General features: G+C 39.0%; 1 protein-coding gene across 2 annotated transcripts in view; it reads right to left on the bottom strand.

The window, feature by feature from the left end:
- The window catches only part of AKAP6 (A-kinase anchoring protein 6), a 405462-nt gene that overhangs the window by 3124 nt on the left and 383506 nt on the right, over positions 1-18832 (bottom strand). For both annotated transcript variants that reach the window (XM_032798440.2, XM_032798441.2), the window contains exon 13: positions 4523-7943. In XM_032798440.2, coding sequence (XP_032654331.1) covers positions 4563-7943 — 3381 coding nt within the window. In that variant the 3' untranslated portion in view covers positions 4523-4562. The remainder of the gene's footprint in view (positions 1-4522; positions 7944-18832) is intronic.

Raw genomic sequence — 18832 nt, 5'->3', positions numbered from 1 at the left:
AAGACTCTGGGAACATCACATAAAGTCCTGTAGTGGATTGATCCCTGCACACACTGAATATGTGACTATGAATCCTGATTCCATTGGTGAGTCATGGGTCATAGTGATAGCAAAAGATTGCATGATCTCATATGCAGGAAGGCTGTTCTTTCAAGCTGTCATCTCCTTGAGAAACAAAATCAGTATTGCTTTCTAAGCATCTCTGCTGTATATTGGCTCATATAGTAGAATAATCAGTTCTGATAGAGGTATTTTTGAAGCTGCTTATAGAATTGCTGTTACTTTCCCTTAAAGGTCAGTTTTACAGCAAACTGATAAAGAACGAGATTGCAATTTAGATACATTTGGTAGAAAATATATTTCCTCCACTATAGCTTTTATCCTCTTATACAGACAAGGCAAACATAGCCTGAAAGAAGATAAATTAGCCAAGCTACATTAGTAAGTATGCCTTTTGTCAGCTTCGCATACTGAGTATATTTTTAGAGTATACCTATACTATAGATTATTTTTCTCTTAGTATTGCAGCTACACTTGGAATTACACATTTTAATGAGCTTAGAGCACAGGTGCTACAGGAAAAAAATAATGGTGTTTGCAATTTATCTTTCAAATTAAATAATGTGTTTTTAAATAGTAACTTTTTTCATAATATACTTATGGGAACAACATTTATCTGTCACATTTTAAAAGATGTATTAGTAATAAATGTAAATTACCTTTAGAAAATCAGTAATTAGGCTCATCAAAAAATAAACAATCTGCCACCAAAAAGATAATCTTTAGCATAGTTAAGTATAATAACTGTTATTTGAATAAGTTAACAAATTAGGATAGATTGCTTCTGTAATTCATTCCCCATAGCATGAGAGATGAAGTTACAGCACCAAGCTCTTAATGGGGGAAGGGAATTCAGACTTTAGTGAAACACAGATCTCATATGTGGCAGCATGGATTTTCATTTTTTTACTTGCTTGAGGTACATTCCCAGCCTTGCAGCTAGGAATAATAAAATTTATGTGTAATTTTAATAGAAACAATACTATATAACATTTAACAAACAATAAATAGCTTCTTAAATAAAGAGTGGCATGTAATAAAAAGGACTTTTTATTATTTAAAAAAGCCTGTAACCTTAAGGCAAAATAAAAATGATGCTATGACTCCATCAAACTATCCTGTACAGTCTCTGCATTGCCTTTCACTGAATTTCATGAGGGTGTGTAAATATCTCTATTCTTTATACTTAATTCTGGTCCTCAGGCCTGATTAACTGTATGTTGCCATAACCTAGTACACTGTATTTATGAAAACACAGCTTGCTACCATGTAAGTAACTGTATTATCTGTAACAGTGGATGGCAAGTTTGTGCAGTGCTTTGAGATTCTCAGATGAAAATCACTATTGAAGTGCAAAGTTATATTACTATCATCATTAGTGAAGGAATGAGGGAAAGAACAGGCCAGTCGCACACACATTATGGTAATTTTCTTTCTCAGGTTAATATAATAATAAATAAGGGATGAAATAAAGAAATCTAACACAAGATTAATTCAAATTTACTTTGTCTACTGTATAAACTTACAAACTCAAGCCTTTTGTCCTCATCTCACTTTTCATATAGATACTTCCATGTATACATAGTCCTCTGAGTATAGGCACTTGATCATATACTCTCATCCATCTCTTTTGTAATTTCACAGTTGAATTTCAGCTGCTTCTCTAGTGATTTTGATGTGGATGGTGTCACTAAGCCAGTAGATGTGTATTAAGGTTTCATTTAAGTATTAACTTAATTGGCAATTGTTAGGTTGTGAACATCCACAAGCTGTTCAAGCATCTTTTCTCTGATGTCACAGTTCCAATATAATGCAATATTATACACACATACATGCAAAGGAAAGTGTCAGGATAAAGATCACAGAATTACAGAAATGTAGGGCTGAAAGGGACTTCGAGAGGTCATCTAGTCTAGTCCTCTGCACTAAGGCAAGACTATTTATATCTAGACCGTCCCTGACAGGTGTTTGTCTAACCTGTTCTTAAAAACCTACAATGTGGGGATTCCACAAGCTCCCTTGGAAGCCTATTCCAGAGCTTAACTATCCATATAGTCACAAAGCTTTTCCTAATATCTAACCTAAATCTCCCTTGCTCCAGTTTAAGCCCATTGCTTCTTGTTCTACCTACAGAAGACATGCAGCACGACTGATCACAGTCCTCTTGATATCAGCCTTTAACATATTTGAAGACTCTCAGGTCCCCCCCATCTTCTTTTCTCAAGATTAAACATGCCCATTTTTAAAAAAATCTTTCTTCACAGGTCAGGTTTTCTAAACCTTTTATCATTTTTGTTGCTGTCCTCTGGACTCTCTCCAAAGATTCTATCTTAAAGTGTAGCATCCAGAACAGGACATAATACTCCAACTGAAGCCTCACCAGTGATAAGTAAAGCAGGACAATTACCTCCCATATCTTGCATACTAAGGCTCCTGTTAATACCCCAGAAAGATATTAGTATTTTTTGCAACTGCATTCCCATTGTTGATTCCTATTCAATTTGTGACCCACTATAGCCCCAGATTCTTTTCAGCAGTACCACTACCTAGCCACTTATATCTCATTTTGTATCTGTGCCTTTGATTTTTTTTCTTATTAACTGTAGTACTTCACACTTGTTTTTATTTAATTTCATCTTGTTGAATTCAGACCAATATTCCAATATGTCAAGGTCATTTTAAATTCTAATCCTCTCCTCCAAAGTGCTAGCAACCCCTCCCATGCTTGGTGTCATCCACAAATTTTACAAGCACACTCTCCAGTCCATTACCAAAGTCATTAAGGAAAATATTGAATAATACCGGACCTGAGATTGACCCCTGCAAGACTCCACTAGATATGTCCCCCCAGTTTGACAGCAAACCATTGATAACTACTCTGAGTGTGATCTTTCAACCAGTTAAGCTCCATCCTCGAAGTAATTTCAATGAGACCATATTTCCTTAGTTTGCTTATGAGAATATCATTTGGGATGTCTTGGATAATTGTTGCTGTAATAAGAAAGCCTTAGCAGATGCACAAGTATATGTGTGCATACAGAGAATCATACAATTATAGACAAAAACTATAGTAATGTCATATTAGCTCAGGAAATGCAAAAGTTACACTTCCAAAACCAACAATCTCAATTTGTATATATAGGCCCAACTCCTTTGATACATCTGAGGAGCACACTGCACAGCTCGGAAATGGGGATGCAAAGGTGAAGTTGGCAGTCCCCCAATTCTAGGTCATTATGTACCAAAGACCTCAAGAGGTCAATATGGCAGCCAGGGAATGATCCGTGAAGAGTAAGAAAGCCCTGATCACACTTCTTTTCTCCCAGCCACACCCCCTGCACAAGCAGCTGGGCTGAGTGTGGCATAGGTGCAGCTATGCTGGCTGTAAACTGTTGGAAGATCCCTCTGCAATAATGTGATTCTTGCATAGCCATTTATGCTGGCTCTAGCGCCACTTTGAATTAGTGGTGAGGTGCAAAGCAGCTTGGCCACATGCTGTTTTCTATTTCTGTTTTTCTGGCTAAATATGCAGTTTAACATTTCTTTTTATTAGAGATTTATGTGAGCCAGGAAACCTGAGCTGAACTCCTTCAAACTTTGGCAAAGATTGGAGCCAAACTTCTCATCTTAGGCTCATCTCTACTACTTATGTTCCAAAATATACATCATAAAATATACTAGAAAGGAGCAATTAATATTGCTATTGTAGCCTTTACTTTTCACCTTCCTCTACCTTTTGTGTCCTTACTGTACAACCTTAGTCTTGCATTTGCAATAGCCCTCATGGTAAAGCTTTCTTATTTTGGTAACACTAATTATTTAGCCTGTCATTCCTTTTTCTTCATAATTGCTTAGCAGGTTTAAATCCAGAATCATAGGATATAGACATTAGCAGATAAGTTAATACCTCTCCATTTAATCTGGTTAGCCACTATCCCAGGGGTTTGTTTTCACAAGATTATTTGCACACACAGTAGAGCACTGATATTATGAAGGCTTCATGGGACTGCCAAACTTCTGATTGTCCAAATGTTTTGGGTAACAGAGGGTCGCTGATTATAGCAGAAGACCAGCTGACTCTGGAGAAGAGAGGAGAAGGGGGTGTCCGTAGGTAGAGACAGCTTCTACGAGGCTGGACAGCTCAGCAGCATAAGAGGGAGGATGGGAGCTACCTGGGAATATCAACTATGGAATTCCCAAGATCAGCAGAACAGAAGTTTGACTCCGGTGGATTTTGTGTATTCCACAGGAGTGGAGCTTCAGTCCATGCATCGATCAGGGGCAAAACCAGTGTCTCGAATGCACCAGAGGTGTGTAAACTGGGGTTGGACTGTGATCAATCAAATATATACGAAGTCTGGTGCTATCATAAAACAAAAGTCCTGGATGGCAATTCATACCTTTTCATTATACAAACATATAAAAATAAGTCATATGCAAAGCCATACTGTACAGTACATACCTGTTTATGAGCTAATGTATGTGCACGGGAGGGTTACATTCTATCTGTGCATATTAATGTGCCTCTCAGTGTGAAGAGTCAGGAGTTTTTCTTCACAAGTAAGTGTTTTAGTGTCCTGGTGCAATACATCCTTATCTTTCCAGTGCTCTGGCTTTAACTGAAAACCTATAGCTGAAGCCTTTGCAGAAGCAGCAATACTTCCTTTAGACTTCCCAGTTCCAAGTGACTTTCCTGTACTTCTTTTTTCAGTGCTAAACTGCAGAGAGTTCATGTCCAAGCCTTCATTATGGCTATCCAAAGTCAGTGAATCATCAATAATATTTTTAAAATTGTTTGATACCTTTTGGTTGGCAGGATTGGGCACATTTACATCAATGTCATTACTTAAGAAAGAAAAGCTACTACATTTAGCAGAAGTTTTAGGTTCAGCCAATAATTCTAGGACTTTGCCTGCTGCCAGAGATCCTTCAGGAGTAGTGGAAGAGAAATGTGGCTGCTGCTCAACTCGCTCTTCCTCAGGACAAGCTTCAAAAAAACATTCAATGTTTTCTCTCTCATCTGCAAAGTCCAGCGGCACTGGAGTACTGCTCTTTTCCTCTATGTATTTGGTTACCTCCCCACAGTCACTATCATGAGAGGAGAGAGAAAGATAAGAATAAAAATCCCCCTTTCTTAGTTGTATGGGCCGGTGAGAATGTTCCATTACTTTTTCCTTGATCTGAGTTAATGAAGTTGGAGTGGCTGTCTCACATTCAGGCTGTGATTTACTCTTCAAGGCAGTTGATGCCATGTCAATTATCTCCATCACAAAGTTGTGCACTGAGCAATCGTCCACATTTCTTTTATCGGAAGCAACAGAGTCACAGTTGCAACATGAATCACTACCACTCGCTGAGGTGTTCTTTTCTGCTTCATTTGGTTTAAAAGCTGCACAGCAATCGGTAGGTTTTTCAATAGTGCTTGTTCTGCTTTGTTGATCATTAGGTAAATATTTTAGTGAAGAAGTATCTTGTGTATCTATACCTCTCATTTCTAATGCAGGCTCCAGACAAGGCTTTCTAATGGGAGTATAAGCAATGCAATGATCATCAGATTGAGGATGATTTTGACATTCTTGTAGAAGACTTGTGGATATATTTGATGGTTGAACAGTCTCCTTACCATCCATATGTGAATCATCTGAACTATCTGTAAACGCTTCGCAGATGCAATGTTCGTTTTCAGCTCCCTTACCATCAAGTAAGCCAAGATTTTTGGGAGTGGATGAAGTTCTAATAAGCTCTTCCTTTTGACTGTCCGGAGTATTTTCAACATTTCCATTCTCCATGTCATCCACAAGCTGATCTTTAGCAGCCTGAGAACGATCCTTTATAGTCTGACATTTTGTCCCCAGTTCATGACCATCTGATACACTTTTACTGTTGCCATTATTTTCTGGTAGCTTATACACTGAACCATTCAAAAGTGTTTCAGTGCTCAATGTATCTATTGCTTTTGATGTCTCATTGCTACTTACATCTTTACTGTACTGAATTTCATCACTGAAGTTGCATCTTCTCTTCTCCCTTGTCAAAGAAAATTTTGGTCTAATCCAAGTCTGGAGCTCATTCTTTATGTAATCAAGTCCAGAAATTAAATTGCACTCTTCATAAATATCCTCATCAGTTGCAATACTGGAGTCGTCATCTTCATCTTTGATGCCCAGCTCCTCCTCTGTCAAGGTCAGGGTAGAACTTGAAAGCAAATCACTGTCATCTTCATCATCAGTGCAAGCAGAAGTGCAGGAGACATTAACAATCATGCTGACATTGACATCGCTCTCATCAGCTACTGACCGATTAAGATGTTTCCTAAATGATGCATTTGAATCTAGCACTTTATTTCTGTGCAATACAATGTCCTCAGAGCAAATAGAAAGGTCCTCACTGCTACTGAGTTCGGTGAGAGAAGCAGCTGAATCTTCATTGACTGAGGATGCAATATCTAATGCTAACTGTCCGGGTAATAACATTTTTTGTGAGCTACTTTGGAGTGTGATATCGGAAATGCTGTGCTTTATCTTTTGATCTAAGGGGCTCTGGATATTCTCTAAACGATTCAGGAGGTCTAATGTCCTTTTGCTGAGTTCTCCAACAGAATCACTGCTTGCACTTATATCTCCTGAGCCATGATGACTAAAAAGATCTTCATTGCTTTTGTATGAAGTTAACCAGCTTTCCAAAGATGTGCTTCGCTGAAGACCATCACCAGCTTTAAAAATACTTGAGCCAAACAAATCACCTGCCACAGAAAGAGATTCTAATGAAGAGCTACGAGATAAATGTGAAACCTGTTTTGCATTCTGTATATCAGTTAATTTCCTAGAAGCATCCACAGATTTGCAGGAAGTGGGATCTGATTCTCTGGAGACACTTGCCAAAGTAAGTTCATGCATAAACTCATCTGGTTGTAACTCTGCAGATTGATGTTCAGCTTTACAGGGTATTTTATCAAAATTAAAACCATGAAGTACAGTGCTCTCTGTACATGCTTTGTCAGTTTGTGATTGTTTCATCATCACTGGCAATTTGAGTTTGGTGCCTTGGAGGTAAGAGTAATCATAAAATGTAAACACATCATGTTTTCCTTGTAATTCTTCTTTCAAACAATCAGAGGTATGTTGGGTAGCACCATTTAGATCTCCCTCTTTTCCACTTGCACAACATGCAGAAGAAGTTGAGTGACAATTATCTGGAAGTGTAATATGGTCCTCTTCTTCTTGTTTGATTTTTTGTTTTATCACATCAACTAGGTCACTCATGTGAGCTTCCAGAGGCCCAATTTCAGGATTACTCTGGGTTCCTTCAATATCATTTATCAAAAAGATTTCAGAGTCATTTGAAGTTTCTGTATCACCTTCACTGACTATTCCGCTTTCACTCTCAGAATATCTGCTTATATTTCCACTATGGTACATATAATTGAATGGTTTTGCCAAAGTGGTCCTACCTATTTGGTCTGGCAGAGATTTAGTAGAGGAAAATGGGGAATCCTTAAGACTTTTATTTAAAATATTAGACTGTGTTACACTGGGGAAGTTTGAAGTCTTTTTCAGGAAAGATAAATGTTTTTTTCCTGATAACTCTACATTGTGGAGGCTATAGACTTGGTAAATGTGAGGGCTAGGAGGTGATGTAATGCTGGAATAATACAGAGTTTCATGATCACTGATATGTTCTTCTTGATTCAAGTCATTACTACCACACTCTTCTAAAACAGATATCTGTTTTGGATGATCCTGCTTTTGTTCTTGATCGAGTTCATTTAGTTCTTCATTAATGCTAATCAGCTTATGACTTATATCAGTTTCATCCCATTCTAATGCATCTTCATTTGGACCATTTAGGTCCATCAAACCAGGATCAATAACATTGAGGGGCTCCTGTAAAAAAATTACAAAGATAAAAAATAATTATATATTAAAAAACTTTCTAGAGAAATAAGGATACATTCACTGCCTTTAATTTACATGTATTCCGTGTAAGTGCTTATTTCTTTGGAGCACTTACCCCTATTATATAAATACCAAAATGTTATGTATTATGTAAAGTTAAAATAGGCATATGAGAGTGAAATCAATGAAATGTAAATATGGTCTCCATTTTTGTACGTTTTCTGTATATACCAGAATATATTTGCTGTTTGATTGAAAACCTGTGATACAGGATTTTGATTTCTCTCCAATAAAGATCGTTTTTGATAAATCAGGTTAGTATAACTTGCATGACAAACCTCAAGACTAATAGCAAAAAGGGATTCCATACAAATATATCAGTAGGTAGAAAATAACTATTAGCAGTTTCTTATGTTGGATTTGAGAGAAATTATCTGTTCAGCCTACTTAAATATAAAAGAGTTTAGATTCAAAGTAAAGAACCATTAAAGGATTTTAAACTTTTTATAACAGAAACTTTTACGCTGCCAATGTTATAACAGCTAATCTAATATGCTGACAGTCGTATAACTTGTTTAGGCAAGGAGTACATTCACTGTGATGAATTTTTATTAGAATTTCTGTTTATTCTTTGCTTGTTGATAAAGGCAGTACTAATGACTGGTTAGTATGACTAATGAATGCTAAATCTTCAGTGGTGAGAACAATCAATCAGTCTAATCAAATACAACATTCATTTCAAATATTGTCTGTGCTGATACTGTACTCTGGGAAAGTGCTAATAAATAACAGAGCTACACTTTTTTTTAAAAGACTTTTGTCACTTTCCAAGAATATTTGCAATTATGTTTGTACAACACTTAAAGCTAATCTCAAGAATATTTTCTTCTAGAAATAAACAGAAACAGACCTGTGTGAAAGGGAACACAATCGCAACACATTCAGAAAGTCAGCACAAGACCAGAGCACACCTGTTCAGTCCCATATTGAAGCTTTCATAAAAAAACCTAAGTGGTACACAGATCTTGGGCTGGCTTTCTGGACACAAGTGAATTTCACCTTATGGCATCTTCCCCTTCATTTTCCTCTCCATGCCCATGTAATCTTGCAAGGGTGAATTACAATTTAGGGAAGACTTTTGGCTCAGCTGTGATAGACCTACTATCAATCGGTGATGGGGACATGCAAAAGAGAAATCAGTTACTCAAGTCCTTAAATATAACACTGCTTTTCATGATGCCATAGCTCAAGGTTTATCAGGATGTTGTCTGGATCTGTATATCTCAAGGGTAGAGCACAACTGCAGAAATGAATAGTAAGGCTGAATGCTTTCTTCAATAGCATTCATCTGAAGGCATTTTCCTGACTTGTTTGTTTGTTTGTTTGTTTTAAACCAGCCTTACAGCAGAGTATCTTTACATTTAGACAATGGCCCAGATCCTTGACTCTATTCCAGCCCCTTTGCACTGCTCCTGAGGTGCAAAGTGGCCACAAAGCTAGCATAGCTAGCCAGCCCTATGTCAGCTACTCCTTTGGCCTCCTTGGCACAGAGTGTTATTATGGTCTGTAATCCTTAGTTGTTTAATGGCTCTTAGTTGTTTATGGTCTTCCTGTTCTGAAGGCACAGTTGCTCTTCAAACCCATCCAGAAAAAATTCTTACATAGAAAAGATCTCTCCTGTGTACTGTATTGTCAGGTGTACTGTACTGTCCGGGTCTAAACTAGATTGTAAGTTCCTTGAGGCAAGAGTGCTTTCTTAAATGCATGTACAGAGCTCAGCATGTGCTCAAACAACAATTTACACCACAGCTGATTTAGAAAGATACTGAAACAGAATTGGGCTGTAGCAAAAAGGAGGACAAAGGGGTGTAGTTATCAAACACTGAGTCTATTATAAAAAGAATTTTTATAGTACTCTCTTTTTTCTAGGATACTTAGGTGCGTGATCCCTTAAATATGGCTCACTAGATCAGAAATTCCAGCTGAAACATCTGTTTACTAGATGTATGTAGATGAGGGCACCAATGTACATTCACCTGGAGAGCTGAATGCTATACTCAGATTTGCCAGTGGAGAAGTGGGGAATATAGGGTACCGACTCTGATGGTTGGTACCCTGTATTTTGGTCACTACCACTATATTTTGGTAACCTGGGCCAGATTCCAACAATTAACCTGCAGGTAAAAATCCATATATCCAATTATCAACACCCTGAGCATTCAGTGCCACAGGAAGATTACGATTAAATAAAAACTAGTTTAAAACATGTTATCGAAAGACAATCTACTAATTTTTCCATTTTTCTCTCTGGATGTTCTTATTACTCCAGACAACTCTGCACTTAGAATTTGGGATGCATTACTACAAACAGTCTCAAAACTCACTTGTTTTATTACTGCTTTAAGCTGCTGCCAACTGCAAAAAAGAAATCCATGAAGGCAGGCAATCAGCAGCAGATTCCACAGATTTTGTGTGCTGCAGAATCTGATTTTATTTCTCAGAAATACATTTGGTTCTTCCTGGTGAGGAAGATAACCTTCCCACTGTAAATTAGCACTTTGCTGCCTTGTTTGTTCTGCAAGTCAGACAGACTGACACAATAAAACACACACAAAAGTGTGACCTCAGCCCATTCATCTTAACTGAGTGCTCTTTTACGTCAAAGCCTACTTTTTATCATTTAAATGTATACAGTTTTCCGAGAGTAAGTTTTTCCAAAAGAAGAAACACCCAGCTCAAGTCACTGAAACATTATCATAAATCATTTCACATTGTTGGCCACAGAGTACATTTTCCCCTCTCTTTTACAAAAGCCATAGGCTACTCAAATAAAGGAAGGAGTTTGGACACCGTGACATCAGCCTGGCAGAGCAGCAACTGGGAGGGAGTATGGCTTATTGGAGTGCTGAACTGTGTGGCCCACCACGTCCCACTGTGGTTGCACTGATGATGGCAGCAGGGGGGAACCAGAAATCTCAGAAGACTTTGTTTGTGTAAGGTGAAATGTCTTCCTGAACAGGCTCCTAAATGCATAGGAAGGATGCCAGGGCATCAGATTTATGATTATTTTATTACATTAGATCTTGTGGATTTTTCAGTAGAACATCTGAAATTGCAGACAAGATGGAACCTTTACTTATAATCGCCCAGAGGGTGGGAGTCACAGCCTTTCTCCTCCCCACTGTAGTTGGCCCTTAATGTCTGTGCTACATTCTACATGTCTGAATTAATGTTCCTTGGAAGGAGAGTCAAGATAGGGAGTAAAAGCAATGGCAGCATTTTCCTTTCACTGCTTTCCTTTCATCTCTCTATAATGTTGTGGGTCTTTCTTCTTCTTCCTATGGCATAGATGCGAAGCTGGCTTTCAATGAGATAATGTTCGAAATAACTCCAGACAGTTTTTCAGGGTTTTTTTTTGTTTTGTTTTGTTTTGTTGTTAACAATAATTTATTTTGGTCCCATACACCTGACAATGACCTATGATAAAACTTTCCCCTCTAATTTCTTTTTTAATTTTATTTTTCTCCCATTTTTCTCCCCTTCTGAGAATTAAATAGCTAGAAATTACTTGACGTCTTAGAGCAAAAGGGTGAGTATTTAGTTAACTGCTTCAGACAATAAAAGATTTCTGCATGAGTGAGATAGGCCATTTGTGCATGAAAGGCCAGATCCTCAGTAGGGGCAAAACCCCACTGACTTCAAATTTATACCATGTAATTTACATTCACCACAATCAATGCTGACTATGGGGACCTCCATGGAAATTGCACCTGCTGATTCCAGGGGCATTTGACTTATTCTGGCCCAGGGTATTACTCCTTGAGTCACATTACCCAAGAAATGAACAGTCCATTATAGACAGATGTCCTGATCCTGAAAACTAGACACCAGAGAACAGTGAAAACATTTTCTGATTCTAGCACAAGCAAACAGGGACTGCTATTGAAGGGCAACCTTGAGAGCTCTAGAGAGCATCAGGCTTCTTCACAATGGTGAGTTGTATAGGGTGAAATCATGACCCCATTGAAGTCAGTGACAAAAATCCCATTAACTTCTGTGGCATTCACCCCTGATACCAAACTGTCGGGGAGAGGAATCTATGACACCTACATATACTACTTTGGATATTAGCTGGTTGTCTGTGAGTATATAAGCTGCCTGATATTTCAGTACTTTACTACGTCAATTTGTTTTATATATCACCCTTTTTACAATGAGTATCCTTAAAAACCCAGTGAGACAGAGCTACAACTGATGTGTATTGGTGGAGTTCCATTGACTTCAGAAGAGCTAGTTTTATTTACATCAGCTGTGGATCTGGCCCAGCATTTTAATTCTAATTTCAGAGCCCATATCAAATAATGGGCTGAATCCTGGGGTAAGGGACTTGCCAGCAATAGGAGTTTGCCTGACCAAGGACAGAGTAGAAATTGGGATTTTGGTAAGCACTTAGTGTTGCCCTGATTGCTCTCATTGAAATCAATTGTAAAATAAGGCTAAGAGTGAGCACTTTTGAAAATCCCTCTCAACTGAGTAAAGATCTCAGGATTTGGCCTAATACAAGTAATAATTTAAGAGAGTATATGTATTCTCAAAAGATCACAAAGTACACCACAAATTATATACCAACACTATTAAATGCAATCCCATCTTGTGTGGAGTGCAACAGCCAAATGGTACACATGCAGACAAGATTTTTTTTTGACCTAATAAGCCAAGACATATATCTATCCATATTATATATACCACTGTTTCTATAATATTGCCATTGAGCAAACAGCAAATAGCCTTCTAAGGTTCCATTCAGAAATCTACCAGACAGTAAATTGTTTATCTGACTTGGAAGTTGAAGGTGAAAAGTTGAATTCACCCTGCTGGGATTTGCATGTGTGGTTTTAGGGAGCCTAGGTATTTGCAACTTGGGTCCTGATCAAGCAAAAACTTTAAGCACGTGCAGAACCTTCCTCAGATGAGTAGTTCTATCATGTTCGCTAGAACTACTCATGTGAGCTAGGTTAAATATATGCTTAAATATTTGTAAGATCCAGGCCTTACTGCTTAAACCACTGATCTACTCTAAAAATGTTATCAGGGAGAAGCATACTGTAAAACCATTTTAAATATTTGTTTCCTCCTCTCCTGTGATTGTTTAAGAAAAAAGTTTAAAAGGATAATGCATTTCTCCTGTACTGTTATCTTTACTAATACAGAGATGGATTTGTCTTTTTCTCTAGTAAGCTTTTATTAAACAATGATTCCCTGTGTTTCATTCTCAGTTGCATGTACTGTTTCAGTACAGATACTTTGTGTTGGTGAAATAACCCGCTAGTGTAACCCCCACATACCGTTATATTTTTTTAAAGGAATTATCATTAAAAAGAGCTTTTACAATAATAAATATAAACTCTGTTCCCCTCCCCACCCCACAAAATCCTTCAATTGCTATGTACAAATTATCCAAATGTAACAGCACTTATGGGACGGGGGCAAAATGAACGAAAGAAACCATCCCCCACCTCCAAGAATGTATTCACATTCAAGAAAGACAAACATGATTTTGTTTTTTGAAAAATGCCAGCATGCCAAGTACTTCTGCCGAGGGAAGTAGTCATGTTTACAGTAGCCACTTCATTTCTGCTTCACTTCTATTCATTTTCCACATGGGGTTCCTTGTATGATAGCCAACCAGAGAACGGTCCTCATCTCTCAATAACTATACTTCATAATTAATAAGCATTATTGCTGAAAGGACCTGCTCATTACAATATGCTGTACTGGTTATGCTGTTCTGGACCTCATTAGAGAAACCAATCATTAACACATCTATTTACTATAGGAGCTTATCTGTAACTCTGTGTTTATTTTTTAAGAAAATAAAAATCCAGGACTTAGGTTCATATTTTCCCTTGCTCTACTTTGAAATAATTAGCCTCAGTTCTACACTCTTCACATGCAAAAATTCCATCTACTTCAGCAGGCATTATATGTGCAAGAGGGTGAAGTCCAATTTTTGAGGACTTCTATAAGGGAAAAAACAGAGATTTTCCATTCCCCCGCATTATCCTTCCCTCCACTCATACCCCCTTTATTCTATCTGCAGTATTTGTTTATACAGGTTCTTATAACAGTGCCCATCCCAGCAGCATGGCCAAGATCTCGCACTAAGATCTGTGTGGGCAGATTCCTGTACCTCTGAGGAGAGTCACTGGTTTCAGTGGGGCTGTGCTCAATTGTGGGTGTCCATGCACAGGGTTGTCAGTGGAGGATAATTGATATTCTGTCATTGTTCTGTTTCTCACAGGCATGTCAATGCTTCAAGTTCTTCTTGACACTCAGAAATAAAAGGTGGAAGCAATACTAATTTTGGATGTTAAAATGGCACTTTTCTCTAGTTCATTTAGCAACTTTAAAAAAACCCAGAATCAATAATTGTAAGGATTTTTAAAGGGACAGCGTCAATTTGAAAAAACAGTCCTATATGAAAAATGTGTACTTACTATAGTTATTAGTAACGTTGGGATTATTGTAACTCAAAAAAATCAGAGGAACACCCTGCCCCCTCCAATTTTCCCCTCTATTTTTAAAGTTTGTTTAATCTGTCCATTTGGGAGCACTTTGGGGTCAATCAGCTGTTTGTCTGCACCCGGGAGTAAAGGGGCATAGGGAGTCCCCTAACTTACCTCAATAGGCTACCCAATGTGCCATATGTTGTGCCAGGAGAAAGTGAATGTGGAAAGTGTGGAGTTTTGTCTTCAGCCCCTTCCCCATCAGCACAGCTGAGCCACATAGAAAAGGAAATTACCCGTGTCAGGGAAATGGCTGGTGTAGCTTACTTCTCCCATGGATCACTGGAGAAGCAGGGACTAAACTGGGTCACCGTTTGGTCCCTGTTCTGCTCCTGGAGTAGCATTTACCCAAACTGGACTGCAAGCCCTTTCTGTGTGTAGCCAGTTGGGCCCCAACCCCAATCCTACAACTGGATCCTCCCAGGGGTTCCTGTGCAGGAGACTTAATCAGTTTCTCTCTTACTGAAGAGACCCTTTTAAATGTTGTCAGAGGAAGAGGAAAACTTTTGTGAAGTTTTTCAGAAGAAACATTCAAGATACACTTTTTAAAAGCTGCTCTGTCAGGAACTGCATTTTTTTTTTAATTAGGCAATTTCACAAGATTCACATTGAGAGGGTCTCTTTAACAAAATAATTCAAACATTGTGACTGTTATGAATCCAAAATAGGTTGCAATGAAAAAAAGTGACACTTTTTTAGTTCCATCACATTGTCATCCAAATAGGTTTACAATCGCCGACCTACATGCCAAGTTGTGTAAGTGGGCTTTTTTTTCCTGATGATAACATCTGGATACATGGCACATTTTACTGGCAATTGTTTTTGCTGCTTTGTAGTTTTCTTTTCATCTGTCAAGAGGTTACATGACAGGGTTTTTTGTGTTCCTGAATGTCATTTTGGTCTCACCTTTGCTTTTGTGCCATATGTGCATTTTTCTCCTCTTTGTGCGAGAGTCCAGCACAAATCCTTAATGAAAAGCCTAGAAAGAGCATTTATAGCTTACCACAAAACAGAAATTTGCTATGCATTTCCACATGCAGTAACGGACAGATCCTAAGGTCTTACTCAGATAAACTCCCATTCAAGTTAGTGGGAGTTTGCCTGCAGCAGCATCTCAGATTTGGACCAAAATGCACACACTGACCTTACTAACAGGAGAAAGAATGGTCTTTATGGCTAAGACACAGAACTGGAAGTCAGCAATTCTTGGCTTTGTCTACACATAAACTTATGCTGGTTTAACTAAGACAGGGGTGGGCAAACTTTTTGGCCCAAGGGCCGCATCAGGGTTGCACAACTGTACGGAGTGCTGGGTAGGGAAGGTTGTGCCTCCCCGAACAGTCTGGGCCCCACCCCCTATCCGCCCCTCCCACTTCCCGCCTCCTGACTGTCCCCCTCAGAACTCCCAACCCATTCATCCCCCCTGCTCCTTGTCCTGCCGCGCCCCCTATCCACCCTCCCGGGGACTTCCACCCCCTATCCAACTGCCCTCTGCTTCTCGTTCCCTGACCACCCCCTCCCAGGACCGCCCACCCTAACTTCCCCCCGGGATCCCACTCCCTTATCCACCCCCCCCGCTCCCTGTCCCCTGACTGCCCTCCTCACCCCTATCCACATCCCTGCCCCCTGATAGGCCCCCTAGTACTCCTACTCCCAACCCTCTCAGTTCCCATCCCCTTACTGCCCCCACAGAACCTCCACCCCATCCAACTGACCCATCCTCCCTGTCTGCCACCCAGGACCCCTCCACTCCCCTCCCCCTTACCAGCAGCAGGAGCTTGCAGCCGTGACACCCGGCCAGAGCCAGCTGCGCTCCCCATGCTGCCCAGCAGGAGTGGCAGGCCACAGTGCGGCCTGTGCGGCGGCGTGGCTATGGGGGGGCAGCCGGGGAGGGACTGGAGACTAGGCTCCCCGACCAGGAGTTCAGGCACCGAGCTGGACACTCCCATGGGCCGGATGTGGCCCCCAGGACATAATTTGCCCATGTTTGAACTAACAGCTTGTCTACACAGGCAGACTGGCAGAACTACAGTGGTATAATTATACTGTTATTACTATACCAAAAAAAAGTCACTTTTATTCTGTAACAGTGTCCACACAGAGAGTTATACCAACACAGCTAGAGCAGTATGATATTACCACTATAGTTCTGCCAGTCAATCTCCCCATATACACAAGTCCCCATGGTGTCAAAGAGAACTGTCTGACCATCCTAATGATAAATTAAGATTCAGGAGAATAATTCTTGGAAACTGATTACAATGGAAAACACTTCCCTGAGATTTTGAAGGCTCCTTTATTATGGCAAAGCATGTGTTCTAAACATGGGCAAGCCTCAAACTCAGCCCTAATCTCCAGTGATAAGAAGTCCCAAAGCAGAAGGTCTCCACTGAACCCTCTCTGCCCAGAGCTTCTGGCATCTTGTTCTGGGCTCCATTAACTGAAACACCCCTGTTGACAGTAGTGAGAGATAAGGAAGACCTGGAGGTTAGTAGGAATAGGGGTTTGAATTTTGAACTGGAGCTGGAATTGCAGTGGAAGCAAGTAGAGGGTGCAAAGCACCAGTGTTATATACTTCTATCAATTTTTATTGTTTAGGAAGTGAGCTGGTATGTATAGTAACTGCCTTGACTTCCGTATAGCCTCCCTGGGCAGCCCAAGATAAAGTGCTTTGCAGAAATTCAACCTCTAAGAGACAAAATAATGGACAGCTGTGGCCAAGCCTGCATTTGAGAGGAAAGCAGCAGTCTGGCTAGGCAAAAATTCAAAAAAGCACATCTTTCCACTACTGCTATTTGGGTGTTTGAGAGTGGTAACAAGTGTAGATAGGAATCAGAGGTTGTACAGCACTGTAACAAGTGAAGGGCAGAAGGCTATTAATATTAATGTTGTTAATATGCCAGCTTGAAGTTTACTGTGTACAGCTCAAAGGTTTCCACGTGACTTAGGAGAAACTTTCGGAGTTGTACTGAAACAAATATTTGTGATGCATTTTTGTGTAATGTTGGAACGTTTTTATGGTATCCGGTTCCATGATAAATTAAAGTTCTTCTCCCCCTTTTTAAAATAAAAAAAACTTTTTTTTAAAATATCGCTTCTTTCTGCATTGTTGAGTAAACCCACTGGATTAGCTTTGACTCCATAAAGTTTAGGAACTCATTTATTATGTTGCTAGATCAGACACTGCATTTATTCACACAGTGCATCTATAAAACCGAGCTTTCATTAGACCTGTGGGGAGGCCCAGTCTTTCTCCCTTACTGGAGAAGGTGAAGCTCAAGAAGATAATTAAGCATGAAACAATGAGGAGGCTTGCTGGGTAAGCAGTAGTGTGAAAACAGTTACTCCTTACAAAAGAGGGGAAATTAGCTGGCTGGATAAAAAAGGAAGTGTCAGACTGGAAGACTGAAAGGACTGCCAGCGTAAGTAAATAGCTCTATGCATCATTAATGCAATTTTTTTTTAACACTTAAATGCCACAGCTGTCTACATTTAAATGCCGCTAAATGGTATGTGTTGAGAGATTAGTATATCATGTTAAACTAATTTATTTTAAACTTCCAACTTTCATCTTTCACTAATCTTGGCCAGTCTTTCTGACTACAAAATTCACCAACCTCTCAGTATTGTATCCTTGTTTACAAAGCCAATGTAAACAGAGCATTTTAAAATGATTCCATTTGTTCATTATACCTTAACAAACACATTATTTTCCATTCTTAATACAGATATTTCTGTGAACAGAAACTTTTTGATTTTGCTCTTTCACAGAGTAAAGACTTACGATGTGTGCTTCCTTTCAAAACTTCCTTCTACTCGAATAGTGTTCCCTGAAGCAGCCACATTTTTGGCACATGTTCAGTTATATGCAGTGCCAAAAGAAACAGAATAAACAAACACTGCTTAATGCAGCTGGCTAGGAAATTTACATATTACTGCACACCAACATGAAGACCTGAATATGGATTAGAGCTACAGTGGTGACACAAATGTCATATAGATAAAGAGAAACAAAATTCAGCACATCATTACTTACTTTTACTGATGATTTACATTTTACTATTTCATATATATGCATGTATATTTATGCATAAATATTGACATAAAGGTGTACATTTATATTTTATATAAATTTTGGTATATGCCTCATTTTACAGAAAAACACATTGGAAATGTTTTACACCGTTTAAAAAAGGGGTACAATTTTTCATATTTCTCCACTGGTAAAGTCAGTTTTCCCTATCATATATCCAAATATACAGATCTCTGAGACAGAGAAACAAAATAATTAACATTAAAAAAACTCTAAAG

Source organism: Chelonoidis abingdonii, chromosome 4, assembly GCF_003597395.2.
Source record: "Chelonoidis abingdonii isolate Lonesome George chromosome 4, CheloAbing_2.0, whole genome shotgun sequence".
NCBI lineage: Eukaryota > Metazoa > Chordata > Testudines > Testudinidae > Chelonoidis > Chelonoidis abingdonii.
Note: the sequence above shows the minus strand (reverse complement) of the source record. Positions and strands in the feature narration are given on the sequence as shown.